The sequence below is a fragment of the Doryrhamphus excisus genome, linkage group LG20 (genome assembly GCF_037039965.1).
Source record: "Doryrhamphus excisus strain RoL-2023G ecotype Guam linkage group LG20, RoL_Dexc_Guam_v1.1, whole genome shotgun sequence".
Classification (NCBI taxonomy): Eukaryota; Metazoa; Chordata; class Actinopteri; order Syngnathiformes; family Syngnathidae; genus Doryrhamphus; species Doryrhamphus excisus.
This window is the reverse complement of record NC_136376.1, coordinates 5,304,295-5,322,826: the sequence shown is the minus strand read 5'-3', so window position 1 is coordinate 5,322,826 and position 18,532 is coordinate 5,304,295. Positions and strand designations below refer to the sequence as shown.

The 18,532-nt window shown below is 41.0% G+C and overlaps 1 protein-coding gene across 10 annotated transcripts in view; it reads left to right on the top strand.

The window, feature by feature from the left end:
- Positions 1-16,244, top strand: part of camk2g2 (calcium/calmodulin-dependent protein kinase (CaM kinase) II gamma 2) — a 34,534-nt gene extending 18,290 nt beyond the window's left edge. Inside the window, exons 7-21 of one of the 10 annotated variants that reach the window (XM_058059098.2) lie at positions 2,028-2,130; positions 2,220-2,303; positions 2,377-2,471; positions 2,657-2,779; positions 3,296-3,379; positions 3,451-3,493; positions 4,047-4,106; positions 5,887-5,927; positions 6,403-6,435; positions 8,890-8,934; positions 9,699-9,744; positions 14,508-14,583; positions 14,658-14,752; positions 14,868-15,111; positions 16,089-16,244. In XM_058059098.2, the coding sequence (XP_057915081.1) occupies positions 2,028-2,130; positions 2,220-2,303; positions 2,377-2,471; positions 2,657-2,779; positions 3,296-3,379; positions 3,451-3,493; positions 4,047-4,106; positions 5,887-5,927; positions 6,403-6,435; positions 8,890-8,934; positions 9,699-9,744; positions 14,508-14,583; positions 14,658-14,752; positions 14,868-15,100 (1,161 nt within the window). In that variant the 3' untranslated portion in view covers positions 15,101-15,111; positions 16,089-16,244. Of the gene's footprint in view, positions 1-2,027; positions 2,131-2,219; positions 2,304-2,376; positions 2,472-2,656; positions 2,780-3,295; positions 3,380-3,450; positions 3,494-4,046; positions 4,107-5,886; positions 5,928-6,402; positions 6,436-8,889; positions 8,935-9,698; positions 9,754-14,507; positions 14,584-14,657; positions 14,753-14,867; positions 15,112-16,088 lie in introns of all 10 variants that reach the window. The other 9 variants (XM_058059090.2, XM_058059089.2, XM_058059091.2 and 6 more) reach the window with 9 other exon arrangements.
- The last annotated feature ends 2,288 nt before the right edge of the window (positions 16,245-18,532 follow it).

Here is an 18,532-nt window from a genome sequence, read left to right as displayed (position 1 = left end):
CCCCCCAAATTTCTCCTAATTTCACCAGTCTGTGTCGACACAGACGCCCCTGTTTTGTCTACGGCATACCCCCCCGCCTTTCTCCTCCCTCCCCTTCTGCTGTTTCTGAGCGTGACGACAGCAGGACAGATGCTATTTTTAGCTGGTTGCTGTTGAGATCATGTCTAGAGACGATGCCCCACCCCCGCACCCAGGCCCCTTCGGCAAGATTATTCACCCCGACCGCACTCTGACCTCATCAGCTTTGTTATGACGTGGCAATAATACAGTGAAAGATGACAGATTGACTACGGGCGGATCTCATCTCATGTGGCTCAATTTGTGCACGTTCACCGTTCATACTGGGAAGTCGAGCAAGATGCAGTGTCTGGTCAGAGTAACCTGATGTTGCTCTCAACACGCCTTGAATGGTGCTGCGATGGACCCGAACGACCCTCAATCACTATCTTGACTAGGTAGCATCTTGACTTCTCTCTTCAACTCAGCTCCCTCTTCACCACAACGGACCGATGCAGAGTCCGCATACCTGCAGACGGCGTACCGATCCCTCTGTCCATCTCGCATTCCATCCTTTCCTCACTCATGGACAATACCCAAGGTACTTAAACTTCTCCACTTGGGGCAGGATCTCATCCCCAACCTGGAGATGGCCCTCTACCCTTTTCCGGGCGAGGACCAAGGACTTGGAAGTGCTGATTCTCATCAAGGTCAGAGTTGAAGCTAGCAGGACCACAAAAGCAGAGACCCAATCATGTAACCACCAAATCAGACCCCCCCACCCCCAACCTAGAAATTCTGTCCATAAAAGTAAGAAACAAGGGCAGCACCCCCACTGGAAATGGGTCTGAAACCAAACTCTTCAACCTATTCCTATTTTTAAAAAGTACCAAAAATGTCTTAATTAGAAAGTGCATTTTATTTTTGTGATATATATTTTGTTTATTTTCATTATCGTATGTCTCTTTTTGTAGCACCACTTTGGTCCACAGGAGGCATTAATGATACCGTCTCAGGCATCGACCACGTTTGTATTAAAAATGTCAACTTATTTGGATCAACGGATGGTGATTTTAGATTTATTTCATTCTTCCCTACAGAGATAAATGAACTACACAACATTGCCAAGCCACGTAAGACTGAAGAAGATAAACTTGTAATAGTTTTACCTCCCTCATAAAGGCAGGGCCACTTAGAGGGGGGGGAAAAATCAAAAATGCTGAGTTGCCATGGTAACCCTAGCAAGGGTGAGGTCACCTGGCTGCTGCTCCGGCGTAAGGGCTCATTATGCCACCTCCTATTTATTATCTATCTATCTTTATCTGTCTATGTTTCATGTGCCTTTGCTGCTCTGCTATTCTTCCATGCTTCCTCCGATGGAAACCATGGATTAGCAAGAGCTCAGATGTATAGTCTAAGTGTGAAGAATTTGTTTGGAGGGCACTGAGACTCTTTCGTTGGAACTTGTTGAGTCACGTTGCAACTCCCAAGAAAAACATCTGTACAATGTGCATTCAGTTTACACTGAACCTGTATGGACATGCAGTGGGGGGTCAAGTACCCTAATATGCACATTAGGACATCACAGTGAAAAGTTGGTTTTCTTTCATTTGCATATCATGCATCATCAGTATTTACTAATAATTAGCTACACCCAGTGTTGTGTTGTTAATTTCTGTGTTTAAATGGGAGAGAAAATATAACTTATGTCGTGACAAAAGTAAAGAAAGACGAAAAAACAGCATAAAAAAAAAACATACAATTGAAGTAAAGGCGAAAATAGAAGGTCGACATGTAGAGGTCAAAGTGTTCCTGCAGCTCGGCCACTCATGCAAGACATGATAGAAGGCACACTCATCACTTCTGCCCTTCACCATCTTGTTAGAATGTGACTGTTCTGTGATTCAGCTCATGTCATGTCAAACTTCCAAGAGGTGATTTAAGGATAAATGTGACCCATTAGTTGACTTTTAGATCTACTTGAACACATTTATTCTGTTATCATACCCTGATGTGTGTGTTGTCTCCAGCCGGAGAACCTGCTCTTAGCCAGTAAGATGAAAGGAGCAGCGGTGAAGCTAGCAGACTTCGGCTTGGCTATTGAGGTCCAGGGGGACCAACAGGCGTGGTTTGGTGAGTCCATGTCACGCCAAAGTCACTACAAACACCTGACATGTACCCTGAACACGTCATTCTAACCGATGTTTGTTTTGTGTTCAAAGGCTTTGCAGGGACCCCAGGGTATCTGTCCCCTGAGGTGCTGAGAAAGGACCCGTACGGGAAGCCGGTGGACATATGGGCATGCGGTCAGTTCCATCATTAGTTTCTTTTAAAAGCATGAACTCATAACACATTGTTGACATTGTGTGTTTGCTTCAGGTGTGATCTTGTACATCTTGCTGGTGGGCTACCCTCCCTTCTGGGACGAGGACCAACACAAACTGTACCAGCAAATCAAAGCTGGTGCTTATGATGTCAGTATATCTTTGACGCTCCACATTCATGATGCATTTCCTGTGTTATATTAGACGCCACTCAACAATCAATTGCAATCAACATTCCAATAAAAGTGTTGTAATTACTGCGGGTATCCACTTTATATCGAAAATGTTCTGAGGTGGTCAAAGCATGAGCAAACGTGTCGTTTTTGTTCTTTCAGTTCCCATCTCCAGAGTGGGACACAGTGACCCCCGAGGCCAAGAATCTGATCAATCAGATGCTAACCATTAACCCTGCCAAAAGGATCACAGCCGACCAGGCCCTCAAGCATCCCTGGGTCTGCGTAAGTGACAATCCTCGCAGTCATTGACTTCAAATTTGTTCTCCTCATGCAACCTGTCACATTTTCTCGACTTCCCGCCTAATGAAGTCATGAGGGAACTTCGTTATAGGGTAACGTCTGCCTGGTGCAGCCATGACTACAAGCACTTTTGCACAACTTTGCGTACTGTTTTTCCATCACTTCACAGTCATGAACAGTGGCTTACATTCATTTCCTCAAGATGTTCCTCAGCCAAACATGCTACTTTGCTAACGTCTCACTCAGAAATGAAGTTCCACACAGTCAAGTCAACAGAACAGCTGCCCCTTGTGGACGAAAATTGTATTTTATTGCAAGTGGATGGTTTAGCTTGTTGAATTAAAGCCCAACAGTCCAGATACACACAAATGCATATTTACTGTTACTTCAATGCAGGAAATAACTAAATACTTTTGGTGCAGGGTCATTATTATCCTACTCACTGTGCTATTTAGTGTCATGTACTAATGTGTGCTTTTGTCTCCTTCACACACACAGCAACGCTCCACAGTGGCTTCCATGATGCATCGCCAAGAGACTGTGGAATGTCTGCGCAAATTTAATGCTCGAAGGAAACTGAAAGTAAGTGTAGACATGCATGTGCTCATGCACACCTTATCCGATTCCTGATTCTATTTGTAATGTCTCTGTAGGGAGCCATCCTCACAACCATGCTGGTGTCCAGGAATTTCTCTGGTAAGTACAATTTCAGATTTGATGCTTCCTCCATTTAGATTTTAAACTATCGAGATGAAAATCTCTGCGTATTTTCTCCCATCTGACATCCCAGGGAGGGCAAGTCTTTATTTATTGTGCAGTTTTGGCTCGGCACATCAGGGTGTTGCCTCCAATTTCTTCCCTGTAAGCAGTTTGAAAGGCGCTGTACACTCTTGATGGAGCACCCAGTCTGTGAGCTGGCTGGCTGGCTGGCCGATGGCTTTTTAGGCTGATGCATTAATGCTGCTGGTGTTTTAATGCCTTCATGTAAGCAAAGCCGCTCCCGTGGGTGACTGCCAACTGCTTTCGATTGGCCGGGATTGATCCAGACCGTGAAGACATCTGGAAAGCTTCAAGCATGAGTGTGAAGTCACTCAAATATTAGAGGGTTTAATGAAGGCGCAGGGAAAAGAGGGTGAAGTAAGAGAATGTCCCAGTTATTAAGGGTCACGCGGGATTCCGGCTGTTTCACGTCAGTGACATCCTGAGCCTGAAAGACTTAAGTGAGGCTGAATCCCTCTCTGTCCCCTAGTGGGACGGCAGCATACGAGCCCTGCCGCCACCACCAGCACTGCCGCCATGGCACAGGAAGGTACGTCTGCTATAGACGGCTACAGTCCGGTCAGGACTTGGCCATCTTTGCATTTGGGTTGTCGGCATGAAGGCCTGGGGCTGCCTGAATATAGACCCAACCCCCCTCCTCCCTACCCACCTGACTTTACCCCCACCCGACTGACGGACCACTCTTAATCGGTTGTCATTGCACTAGGGCATCTTGGACGCACATGATTTAGAAAACAAAAGCTCAGTTGTGGATGTGACTGACATAAGCAGTCCTTTCCAACATAGCCATCACACTCCAATCCGAAAGGTATCTTCTGGTAATGCTCCCATTTCTGCCACATTTGCATCATTTTTACCTCCCCGGTACTAGGCCGATGCCCAGTCAATGCCTGCCCCCGCCTTCTCCTCCCCTGCATGGCTTCGCCTCTAACGGGCCAGCCAAGCATGTGTTGTTTGAGCGGAGCAGACAGTGTGCCAGTCTGCATGGTACTACAGTACATGATAAATGCACTTCAGTGTCCTGTCTGCCTGCTGTGTTGATATGCATGCAGTATTATCTTTATTTCTTCTATTATTATTCTAGTACATGTACGGTATTAGAAAAAAACATTTATAAGATAGTTGGTCATTTTTCAATGGTTAAAGTACCATATTAATTCTTTGTCAGACTCAATTGATGCATATTACAGTATAATGTATTCTTTTGATTCTCTGAGGAGAAGACGTGACCTTGTACTCAAAGGTAGCAAACACTAAAAACGCATTGGGATGTCTTCCATCAAATGCTATGATTTTTTTCTTTGTGTGTGTGTGGACAAGTTTCAGCATTATTGATACAAATACACTGCCATCACTCCAGTTTCTTGTAGTATTTAATGTTTGTAGTTTTATTATTCTTGGAACCTCACAGCTGACTAATCCAGTGTGTACCCTGCCTCTATCCCAAAGTCAGCTGGGATAGGCTCCAGCATACCCCCTGCAACCCCGCTGAGGATAAGCAGTATAGAAAAAAAGATGGATGAACCTCACAGCTAAGAATTGTTACTGAATAAACAGCCATCCAAAAAAAAAATGTTTTAGTTTGATTTAAGCATTTTATTAACACACCGACTGCACCATGAATGTTACATCCCTTTCGTATACCTATGCACGTCAATGGGTATACCATTGCTGACCTGCTCTTTAAACTAAAATGTAATATGTTAATGGACTACCTCAAAGTATGGCAAAATGCTTTTTCTTCCACGTTAAGCCAGTTGTGCCAAAGTGTGGCACAGGGACTATTTCCTGCCCACAGCTTGTTTTTTCATTGGGAATAAAATTAATTCATTATTATTACACTAATTTGCTCTGTGGCCTAGCGTATACTATATAGCTTATAGTACATATAGTACAGTATACTGACTTACATTGGGTTGGTTTTAACATCTTCAATGCACAACAGGAATCCATGTGTGTGTTTTCATTGTCTTTGCCGTGAATGCCGCATGCCAACGCATGAATGAACCCCCCACCTCCTCTGCGTGGTGCTTTGTCCGCACCTTTTATGAAATGCCAACGTTAAATAAATACACCCATGTTTTTCTTTTTGCCTTCTTTATCGCTTCACTCCTTCCAACGTTTAAAAAACGGAAGGTAAGGAAGGATCACCGGACGTTGACTCAATGCAGACACAAATAATGTAACGTTTCATTTTGATTAATGGGTCCGGCTGAGTAAGCAGTGGGTGGCAATGCTGCTGTAATCTTTCTTTAAATATGTTTTGCTGCTACAGCCTTGACTTAATTATTGATATTTCTGTCTTGCAGCTTGCAAAACCTTGCTAAACAAAAAGTCGGACGGTGTGAAGGTAAGTTCTCTTGAGCGCTTGTTAGTAAAACTGACTTTTCTCTGTCTCTCTTCGTATTTTGCCAAGGTTTATTGGATTTAGGAAAGGTTGTAAGCTGGACGAGCTAACATTATCACTTCAAGATAGGACGCATATTTTCTGTCTTAGATTTTACCGGAAGACTAAAGCTAGTTGTTTCTTTCGGCCTGGTGGTCAGTGTAAGTAGTGCATGCAGCAAAGCATAATTAAATATACAACATCCCAAGCATGGATTTTTTTTTTTTATTATTCAGTATGACTTCCAAGCTGTATCCCCTTCTTTTCTATAAATGGCTCGCCATTTTTCCTTTTATCTGTCAGCTTACGTAGCCGTTTCTGTTTTCTTCTTTTACTGTACTGCTTCTGTTTTTGGGTTTTTTTTTTTTTAATATGATTTTCTTGCTTCCCGATGAGCTTTTATTTATTTCCCTCCTCCTCTCCATTTGCTGTCTGTCAGAAAAGGAAGTCCAGCTCGAGTGTTTGTTTGATGGTGAGATGAGCTCGTCGGTTGCTTCCGTTTCCATTTTGTCATCCGTTGTCTCCTTTCGTGGCTCTTCAAACCGTCCCCTTTCTGTATCACGTTGGTATTAGTCTGTGTCTCCGAGCGGAGATGCTTAAGCTGTCGGCCGCCAATAGTCATGGCATTAATGTTGATTATCTGATGTCCATCCTCCATCCTTGCATCTCTTTGTGCCACCAAAAAAAACCATCCTGACACACACTTGGATGATCCACGACAGAATTAATTTATAATAAATCACAGCTACCTCACCTGTAGTCAGACTACATTGGTAAAATCATCATGTGCAATATAATATTATCAATATTTAGGTCTCTGGTTTATGTTATCTCTCCCTGCATCCATCATCTTTTCTGTATGCAGCGCTCGGTGGGCTGCAAGCTTGGTTGCCCCTTACCTACACATTTAGCGTACCCAATTCCTTGACTTGTGTGATGGAAATATGCAAAAATTTATGTAATTATACGTGGATTCCAAGACATTTTGGACAATTCTAAGGCCTTTGTCTGTCTCCAGTGCACAAATCTGCTTAGATGAGTTAGGCGAACAGGCCTCCGCCAATTCCCAACACCGATGACCTTTGACAGTGCAAATGATAAATATGTCCTTAAAGGCTTTGTCCCATTGCACCGTTTAACAATTCCATCGGAAAAACTAAGGCATGTGTTTTTTGGACTTTTTTTTATCTCGTTTTTTTCACCTTGTTTACAGATGTCGATTCCTTAGGACGATTTCACTTTTACTCAGGCGGAAGCTTACCACTTTCCAGACTTTTATGTCTGGTGGGCAGGCGGCCTGCTTGTCATCCTCCACTCACCACACACAATGTTTTGACCACAATAGGATAAACTGAATGTTTTCACAGTCATGACATGTTATTTACTCACACAGTTCATATGCAGCAGAGCTGTGGGACCTCAAAGTATGATAGTACTTCAAAATAATAGTATTCCCAGATAGTAGTGATCCAAATATAACAAATCTTGTGACGGACGGAGCTTGGCCTTTTGACATTTTCCACTCCCGCCTCCATTTTCTTTTTTCTTCTTTTCTATCCCCTCCTGCTCCGGTCCAGTTGCTTCAAATTTGCATAACAAAACACATCAAATAAAGCCAAATAATACTCTATAAAAACAGGGAAGGTGTAGCTTACACTTTTCCCTAGCAGAGCAAACCTGTTTAGCATGTAAGGACATTTATAGATCGATAATATTATCTGGCCCAATGGCTGGACAAGACAAAAAAAAAAACATTTTCCAGCCGTTTCATTCATTACTCATACTTGTTCGATGTCCCGTAAGCTAGGCTGAATGAAGACTTCCCAAGCAAACATATTTGAATATTTTTCATGCTGTTCCATGTGCCGTTTAAAGCTAAAACATTTAAATTTGCTGCAGTATGACACCGTCTGACGTAAATGTTTAGACGGACGCATTGGGAATCACTAACTGGCAGTATGGGACAGAACCTTTTGCTGCATGCGCAGTCCTGAATCATCAACATAAAAGTTGGCTCCTGTGCAAAAATAGGCCAGTTTTTGATGGTGTGAAAGATGTCATTTTAATACCCAAACAACCCAGGTGCAGATATTGTGATAAATGACTCATAGAGGCAGTACTTTGGCATCCTACATGGTGGTATACATCCATCAGCCTCTTCTAATGGAGCATCATGTGCTGGGTGAGGCTGCAAGATCAGTACTGTTGTCCAGTAAAAAGACTATAGCCTCATTGTCTCCATCCCTCACCTCATTTGTCGTCGTTGCATTATTTTGTTGTTATTTGCATCTTCTCAGTGTCCTCTTCTGCCTTTATCGTCTCGCTCGTTCTCTCTCTCTTGGGCCCGCCATCTTCTCCTCCCACCTCTTCTGCCTCTTTTGTATTGAACATAAATTGCGATGTTGACATTAGCAATTCAAACAGCGGGGCTTTGTGCCTCCAGGGTCTCTACCGGCTTGTGGCCTGCGGACTCGTGTGGTATTTACGCTCTTAACGCTTGACAGACAAACGACTTTCATTTTGCAGCAAGGCGTCACCTGCTTACCTGCTTGTGTGCTATAAAATGAAACGCAGTACATCTTGCCCCGGAACTTGCAAACACAGGGGTGGGGGGTGTCCTCAATAAATCTCATTTTACCAAGAAGATGCTAAAAAAATCAATATAATGGCTTCGTCATTAGGTACTATTGTAAGAATGAACTGCTTGTTTGTTGCTAACCAAAACAGCAGCACCTACGGAGAATGGCTTTAATCTTACCGACGGCTTTTGTCATCTATGATTTCATTCCGTCACCCCGTCAGCTGTGTACGCTAGCGTTGTTTTTGGTGTTTTGTTTGTGTCGTCATGGAATACTGTCGGTATTCCCTGGCATCATCATTATTCATCCCCCTCCCTGCATGGTAAAGTGTGTCTACCTCCCCCCAGGAAGCCCAGACAACTGTGGTACACAACCCAGCTGACGGCACCAAGGTAAGGCGCTCCCTCTCTAACCACTAGCAAACACTAGCGTCGGCCGATGCTAACATAATCTCATAATCTTATTTTTATTAGTTTTTATTTTGGAGTTGAAATTGTTAGCATGTACAGTTTTGTAGATGATCCGGACAAGCTAGCATCCCGTGGTTATACTGCAAACCAGTAGGAGACAACACAGTACAATAGAGGAATGCTGACAGTGCACACTCTTAGCTTCCATGCATCCATTTTCTATGCCGCTTATCCTCACTAGGGTTGCAAGGGTGTGCTGGAGCCTACCCCAGCTGACTGTGAGCGAGAGGCGAGGTACACCCTGGAGTGGTGGCTCGCCAATGGCAGGGCACATATAGACAAACAACCATTGACGCTATAGGGACAGTTTGTCACCAGTTAGCCTAACATATCTTAGCATGTTCATAATAAACATGAAACCATAATAACCACAACAACGTAACGATTTGGGATGCTATGCTCGTATTCCGCAGTATTATAAATACAATTGCTCAAGACTACAAATAGAATCCACTTCCATTTCCACATTTGCAAGCACACAATAAGTCGTCTCCTTGGATGATGGCTGCTGCCTTGGCTGGTTTGTGCTCCTGGGTGGGACTTTTTGTCCATGTGTTGGTCATATTCTTCAATGTGTCCCCTAGCCACGCCATCAAAACTAGTGCCATGTATTTTCTCCCAGCGCCTCTTTCATCTCTTATTTGTCTCTTTCCCAACACGCGTGGTCCCCCCCATCGTGTTCCCAGGGCTCCACGGAGAGCTGCAACAACGCAGAAGAGGAGGAGATGAAAGGTAGGAAAGGTACATGTCGTCCAACTTTCACCTTCTCTGCATGCATTTTGCTCCTCACGCCAAGCAGCCCAGTATGGATATGTATAGCTTATGCTGTAAATGTAAAAAAAAATCTGGTTCTGTGGTTATGGTCTATTTTGGCCCATTTGTGGTGGCACAACAAAAGCTAAACTGTTGGAGTCCATAAGATGAGGGCTATTCAGCTTGTGGCCCATGGACATGAGACTGCACCGCAAGTCTAGTTCCAAACTTAGTAGCTCCTAAAAAGACGAGTACACTCTTATCATAAACTGTAAAGTGTTTTTAGAATGGGACCTAAAAAACAGCAGCACACACCTGCCATGTAGAGGATCCTTGACTGGCTTTTTTACAGTACAGTTGTCCCTCGCTACATCTTAGTTAACATCAGTCCCTTGGAGCACAGAGAACATGTTTACGACCTGAATACCCTTTTTATTAACATCGTTACAGCCCTCTAGACATGAAATAACACCTCTATAGTCGCCTTTATACTGCTATTTGCCAATAGAGTAGCCATAATAAGATAATATGCAATAACATATGCAACACATATACCTTCTTCTTTTTGACCTTCTAAAGACACTTTTAGCATTATTAGATTAGATTCCGTCTAGACATGAAAGAACACCCCCAAAGAAAAAAAAAACGTTATTGCGGTTTTTCAAAAATGTTGTATTTAATAACAAAAATGCTGTTTTGTGGCTATGGCCTATGACAATTCATATATTTATGTGTTATTCTGGTCACCAAATGTCAGTAATGGTACATTGATGAGACCTTACATGGATCCTCCCATTCCGTGTGGAAGTGGTAGTTTTTTTAAACTTTTATTTATTACTTTTATCCCCACACTGATTCAAGTCCATTCTTCAATTTAGAACAAATAAACTGTAGGCTAACTAGTTAGCTCAGTAGCTTGCCAGGCTAAATGCAGCAACCGTCTCTCGTGTCACCTCAGACATCCCATAGCCTGTGCGTAGGAATTGTGCAATGTGATGTAAACAAAGCTAGTAGGCGTGTCAGAGTGTACATCTACAGTATGTATGGCAGATTAATGTCAGACTGGCTGGCCTGTATATCACTCAAGCGACAAACATTATGGTGAGGATGAGTGACAGGCTTTTATGTCATGTGATCCACCCACATTATGTTTGAGATACTACAACAACAAGGAACTGCCTCAATGAGGTACTTTGTCTTATTATCCTTAGCATGTCTGCTATATTTGGTAATATGAGTATAAAGGCGACTATAGGGATGTTAGTTCATGTCTACAGGGCTCTAATATTAAAAACCATTCATATATAGGTTTTTTATGTTCTAACGACAAAAGTATTCAATTTGGTAATATTGAATTGAGCTACTGCGATCGAGTCTGGAATCGTTTAACAGTGATAAACGAGGGACGACTGTAGGTCCTTAAACACAGCCAGTGCTTATGTTTTGCAATGTATCTTGACATTAATTTATGAATTTACAACTTCATCAGAAGTATATTAAGCCACCCACTGTGCCTTTTTGGCCACTTGTCTTCTTCCCACGTTATTCTAATTATCACAAGGGAGTAGTAACAATTCTTCAGCACTTAAAGTATCTTACCACTGCAGAACAGGGCCAAAATACTAGAATGCAAGGGAGCTATTTTGGTACCCTCGGCTTAACTTCCTCGTCGATGGGAATGAGGCTGGGAAACGGGGCCTTATGGATATAAGCATGTCTAAATGGAGGATGCTCGTGTGCATCACATCATTGCGCTACGTGTTGTCGTGCCTGAATCACACATGGTGGCATCACACAGACACTTAAGCCTGTAATTAGTCCCAGGACCTCCTGAAAGGAACTAATCTGCTTACCGGGTGGAAGCCTTCCGTAGCTTTTTCCTCGCTCTTGATCCCAGGGTGGCTTGTCAGCTGTTTTGGCTTCTTGCTTTCTTTCTCGTCTTTGTGTGTGTGTGTGTGTTTGTGCGTGTGAGGTGATGTTGTAAATTAGGTTAATGAAAGTAACAATGGCCTTGAATTTAGCCTACAAAACATAATATCATTGAGTCAGGATGTAAACAACATGAGGTTACCTTGCTAAAAATGCACGTCTGGCAAAATGTAGCCAAAGTTCACATGAGCCGGGTGTTTGAGTGGTTTTGTGTTCATGTTGCTTCTTCTGCCCCCTAGTGGCCAGCGCCAGTTTGACCAAAACTTTAGATAAAATAGCACAATCTAATCTGAGATTCAGTACATCAGGGGTCTCAAACTCAATTTACCTGGGGGCCACTGGAGCTAGGGTCTGAGCAAGGCTGGGCCGCATCAGGTTTTCCAAAAAAAAAACAAAAAACACATTTATTAAAAACAGAAAAATATACAAACTTTTTCAGTACTTTGGTTACGATTTTCTACAATAAAAGCTCTGATAAAACATTCCACTGTTCTCAAATACCTTAATTTTTATTTTTCTGCACAAAATAGATGAAATTAAGAATGAAGACAATCAATCAATCAGTAATAAATAAATATAATAATAATAATAATAATAAAATGGCAAATAATAAAAACTTAAGAAACCACATATAGTTGGTGGGTAGACAAATTATTTTTTCAGATTAAAATGAACAAAGCATTATTAGAGCCCTGTAGACATGACAAAACACGACTATAGACATTTATACTTTTTTTTATTTACAACATATTGCGCAACCGCAGGGTCTTGAGACACATGCTAACTCGTAAACTAGAGAGCTAGCGACCTAAACGGTACCCTTCAAGTTATTTCCTTTAAACTTAAATAGCCAAAAACTTACCACTTCCACACGAATAGGGAGGATAACTATTAACAGTTATTTAACCTTTAACATGAACATTAATCAAACGTAATAATTTTTTCTGGGTACATGATACCATACAGCATCCATATCAAACTTGCGCGGGCCGCACTAACGTTAAACTTTCATATCAAGGCGGGGGCCTCAAACTAGTGTCCTGCGGGCCACATTTGGCCCGCGGGCCGCGTGTTTGAGACCACTGCAGTACATGATGCATGAAGATGCAGTCCATTTTGATTGACAGTGTCATAGATTGTCAGAATAGTCAAGACGCCACTCGTGATTTTGTTTTTCTTTCGTCATCAGATGAATTATCCATCCATCCATTTTCTATGCCTCTTATCCTCCATTAGATGAATTATTGGCTCTTAAAAATATTGCATCATGTAAATGTGGCCTCTGGGGCGTCAAGGGTGTGTTGGTACATTGTCACATGAATTTATGTGTGTGTGTGTGTGTGTGTGTGTTGTAATGTGGGCGGACACTGCTAGTGCAGGCGTGGCCGTGTTAAATCAGTGCAGCACTGCTGAGGAAGAGCCGACACAAACACTCAAGTGTAAGTCAGTCCACCTCTGTGTGCCCTTTAAGATAAACATCAGCACTACTCTTCTTTCAATGACTCAAGTGTGATCTCATGGTTTTACTCTCCTCTGCTGCCACCTCCTGGCACCGAGGCCCTACTGGGTCGCTCTCTGGATTACACTCAAGTACAGACCGTGATCAGTGAATTTCCGTAAAGGAGGATTTCTTATTTATGAATTGAATATTTTCATAGTTAGATTATAAACCTTCTAAATGTGGTTTTAACATTATTAGAGCCCTTTAGACATGAAATAACACCCCTATGGTCACCTTTACACTCATATTACCACTCATTTGTCACTATTAGTTAAATTCAATGTTAATTTCAGTAGTAGTAAACCCAGTAGTCTTCAGAATTTTGTAGGATAATTATGAAGATTGTTTATATAATTAATTAGATTTTTAATAATTATTTAAACTCAAATTTGAACTAAATGTGCAATGTCCTTTTTTTTTTTTTTTTTTAAGTATTTTTTCCTGATCTGATCCAGATTGCACCTTTGGCACTGGGCTTGTGTGTGTGTGTGTGTTGTGAAATCTCACTCTCAAGTACAAAAAAACATTTAACCTTTGGCCCAGCACTTGACATTATCCAAGTTCTATCTAGGGATGTCCGATAATTATCGGTACCGGTAATTATCAGCCTGATATCAGCATTAACATGCAATATTGGTATCAACCCCCATCATGAAAACCCATTCATTCATTCATTCATTCATTCATTTTCTCCCGCTTTTCCCAGCTGTCTTCGGGCGAGAGGTGGGGTACACCCTGGACTGGTGTCCAGCCAATCACAGGGCACATATAGACAAACAACCATTCACACTCACATTCATACCTATGGACAATTTGGAGTCGCCAATTAACCTAGCATGTTTTTGGAATGTGGGAGGAAACCGGAGTACCCGGAGTAGCATGCATGGGGAGAACATGCAAACTCCACACAGAGATGGCCGAGCGTGGAATCGAACCCTGGTCTCCTAGCTGTGAGGTCTGCGCGCTAACCACTCGATCGCCGTGCCGCCTCATGAAAACCCAAACATTAAAAAAAAATGCTGTATACAACACATATGTGTTAATTCCACCACTGGAGATATGTCATGTGACACATATCGGTATCAGAAATTGAGAGTTGGTCAAAAAAGCCTATATCGGACATCCCTAGTTATAACGGTGCCGAGTGAACATATGGAGTTTGTTTATGTTTATGTTTGCTGTTTTTGCTTCTCATTCCTGGTTCCTGATTAGTGACATTAAAAACGTTTCTATTATAACGTCAACATTGGTTCCAGTGTTTCAGCCTCAGTCGGTTTTTAACCTGTCCTCCTCGATGTTTGTGCACTTTCAGCTCGCAAACAGGAAATAATCAAGATGACCGAGCAGCTGATTGAAGCCATCAACAACGGCGACTTTGAGGCCTACACGTGAGTCTTTGTTTTTGCTGCAAAGCAACATTATTTATGCTGAAAAGAAAGATTGATGTGTTTCTCGTTGGCAGGAGAATCTGTGACCCCGGCCTTACCTCATTCGAGCCAGAAGCTCTTGGCAACCTGGTGGAGGGCATGGACTTCCACAAGTTCTACTTTGACAACCGTACGTACCTTTAATACCCACCAGACATAACATTAGGTACACATGCACGCTGTAATCCAATATACCAGTACCTGGGAGTACTACAACCTTTTGTTCATATTGGTGGTGTCCCCAGTGTTGAGTAAAAACAGCAAGCCCGTGCACACCACCATCCTCAACCCTCACGTGCACCTGATCGGCGAGGACGCGGCCTGCATCGCCTACATCCGCCTGACGCAGTACATGGACAGCCAGGGCCGGCCGCGCTCCTGCCAGTCGGAGGAGACGCGCGTGTGGCATCGCCGCGACGCCAAGTGGCTCAACGTGCACTTCCACCGCTCGGGAGCCCCCTCCGCACCCCTCCAGTGAAGGCCACACGGGTGAGGTCATGTGACTCACTGGTGTCTTGCCAGTATTATTGGTGGATGATAGATTGTTGGTTGCTGGGGGTGCAACATTTTAAAGAAGATAGCAGGCATGAAAATGGCCAGGATTTAAAAATGCAAAAAAACAAAATTGTTTCATGTTACATTTTTAAAATGTAATAATATATACATTTATATATAAATATAGAATATATTATATTAAATTAATAATAATATAAAAAAATTAATTAATGTGATAAAATTAATAATATAAAAAGGAAATTAATTTAAAATGTATTTCAAATTAATTTGGGTGTTTTATTTAATTTTATTTAATAAAAGTAATTGAAGAAATATTCAAATATACATATACAGTATATATGGGTGATATATGTTGTGGCTTTTTTAAATTTTTTTGTAAAATATAAATTGTTTACAAAATATTTTATACATCTATTTATCTTGTTTTTAAATTTTTTGTTTCAATTTTATTGAAATAATAATAATTTTTAAAAGAAAAAAAATAGTAGTAGTAGACCAAGAAGTGGATTAAAAATATATAATTTTTATTTTAAAAAAGATTTTAATCTAAAAAGAAAACAATAACACAATTATTGGGGGAAAATATTTTCTTAATAAAATAAAAAGATCATTAATATACAATCATATTTAGCAGTTAACCTATTGTAAAACTGCTACGAAAGTATGCTGGTTATTTAAATATACATTATATATACATATTTACATTTATTTTTAAATAATATTCTAAATGAATATTTAAAAAACGAATGTAAGTAAATGTATTCATTTATTGACAAAGTAATATACCCATACTCCTTTTAATTGCTATCCAGTGACTTCCGCTACCAGAGAGTGTTATGGATGAGTTATTTTGGTACCCTCCACCCATACAAATATGTAGCAAACAGTATATAGTCCTTAATGTAAGCCTTTTTTGTAATATAAATATAATATGCCTTATTTTCTTCCAGCTTTGTTTCAACTGTGAGAGCTGTTTGGAGCCTTGACTCTCCTCATGGTGCCTAGAAGGATGTTGGCCTGCGAAACGACGGTAACGTCACAAAGTTGGGGGCACAAACACATTACAACGTAGAGAGTGTTATTTAAAAAAAAAACACACACACACACACACACACACACACACAAATATCGATAAAAAGATACAAAATAAAAACAATAATTAGCTTGACTGAAAAAGCGACCGACAACTACAGCAGCAGCGTTGGAGACGCCGGTCCTCCGTGTTGGATGGTGCATGTTAGTGCTGGCTACACAGGTTCAATGGCGCCCCCTGTCTGCTGGCTGGCAAAGTGTTCACATGCTTAATGTACAGACACACACACACCGTTTATTTTGTGTTAAGGGAGCAGAGTAGAAGCTCAATTCTTTGGACTTCATAGTGTTACGAAAAGGGACCTTTTTTTTAGTTTCATTTCCTCCTTTTTTACTCTTATTAGTGCATTTTAACATACCTTGTGTTGGAAAAGGGGGGTTTATTTAATGTATACATATATATTTATATGCCAGATGGATGTGTGTGTGCATCCAAGCGGACACGCCCCTTCCTTCCTGTTTATTGTGTGTATGTATGTGTGTGTGTGTGTGTAAGCATGACTTGTTTACGCGTCTACTGGCCTGTACTGTTTTTGACTCCAAGCTGTTGCACCTTTGAAGGAGCGTCTGACCACGCCCACCTCCGAGCCCGCGCCCACTTCCCGTCACTTCCTGTCTTAGTATTGATGATAATGATGTCACCCCTTCCTCTTCTCCTCCCCCTCCCGTTACGCTCGTCTCTTGTGTTCCTCCGGCGTGCTTTTATTGTCCATCCCGGCTTGCCGTACTATGAACTGTGTGACGCTTCAAGAAGCATGTTTTTAAATTTGTACAAAAAAAAAAATGAACGGCTAAAAAAGGCATGATTGATGGCAAGAACGCTGCAGAAGGCAATCAACTCAACCCCCACTTTTGTTATTGTAAATGTTGTGGTTGCTAGTGTTTGGGTGTTTTATTAGCAGATGTTGAAGTCACAACTGGAAAAAAAGGGTTTAAATGCTGCTGCTGCGACCCTTTGCTAGCACACACACACACACACACACACACACGCACACACGCACACACACACTCACATCACAAGCATGCAATCAAATATCTTCCCTTTAAAAGAGGAAACATATCTGCACAGTCAACACTTTTTCTTAATATCAGTACTCAAACTCTCGGTTTTTGTATCACAATCACATGAATGGCACCGACTCTTAAGATCTCTTTTCTTTCTTTTTAATTATTTTTTTTATATATATAAAAAAAATTCGTAGATATCACAATTTTTTTTTAAATGAGGTCAAATCATCTTTGGAGCAGAGCCTTTCTTGTGCACCCTCTGGTGGCCAACCATGTGCACTGCATTGTTGTCACTCACACTGACTTGTTTTTGTCCGTTTTTTGGTCACTGCAGCTTTGCTTAGAACCTTAGAACAGACAGACAGGGTATCTTTCCACTTGTTTTGAGTCTTATTGTTGTACATAGATATCATGTGACCAAATAGGGAATGGGGGGGGGGGGGTGTCTGATTGAAAGAACTACCTAAAACTTTACACAAATCACTCACTGTGTAGGTTTTTTTTCTTGGTTTATTGCAGCTTTTGCATCATAATGACTATTTACTGCAGAAGAAACAGGGGCTTCATGTTAAAGGCCACTGCAAACATACCCAAATATATTATATAATATATAATTATATGAATATATTATATAATATAATATCTATATATATATATATATGTTTTACAGATGGATGAAATGTGCATGTGTCATTTCTTTTAGTCATTTTTAACTGATGGACAAAAGTTTGCATCGTGGAGGTCACATTCAAATGAGTAGAAAAGCCTTAGCTTGTTTGTGAAACTGCATTGTAACCTTTTGCCTAACTATTAAAAAAAAAAAAAAACATAGGCAGGGGATTCATGAGACCCCCCCCCCTCGCCCCACTCCTCTTCATTGGATGCTGGATTTTTTTGCATGAGCGTAGAATTAATCATGAAAGTTGTACATTGTGTGTTTGGATGGTTGTTCTTAATAGCTTGGTTATTACTGGAATATTGAAGTGTATTTAATAAAAAAGAAAAAGTACCATTTGAAAGTTGGGGGTATTTTTGTCTTGGGTTTTTTTTGCATTTAAAGGAAGGGTTGTCTAACTTCATTCTGTGGAAAAAAGGGATAAAAATCACCTAGATTTGATTCGAATTTTTTAAACTAAAATGGAATGAAAAATGCATTTTTTCAACTAGATTTATTTTTTGTAAATCAAAATATTTGAAAAAATGTTTGACATATGTAATTACTTGTATTTTCATTTTTTCATTTTTTAAAAAATGTCATAAAACATTTAAAATTTTTCAAAATTCTTTAAAAAAA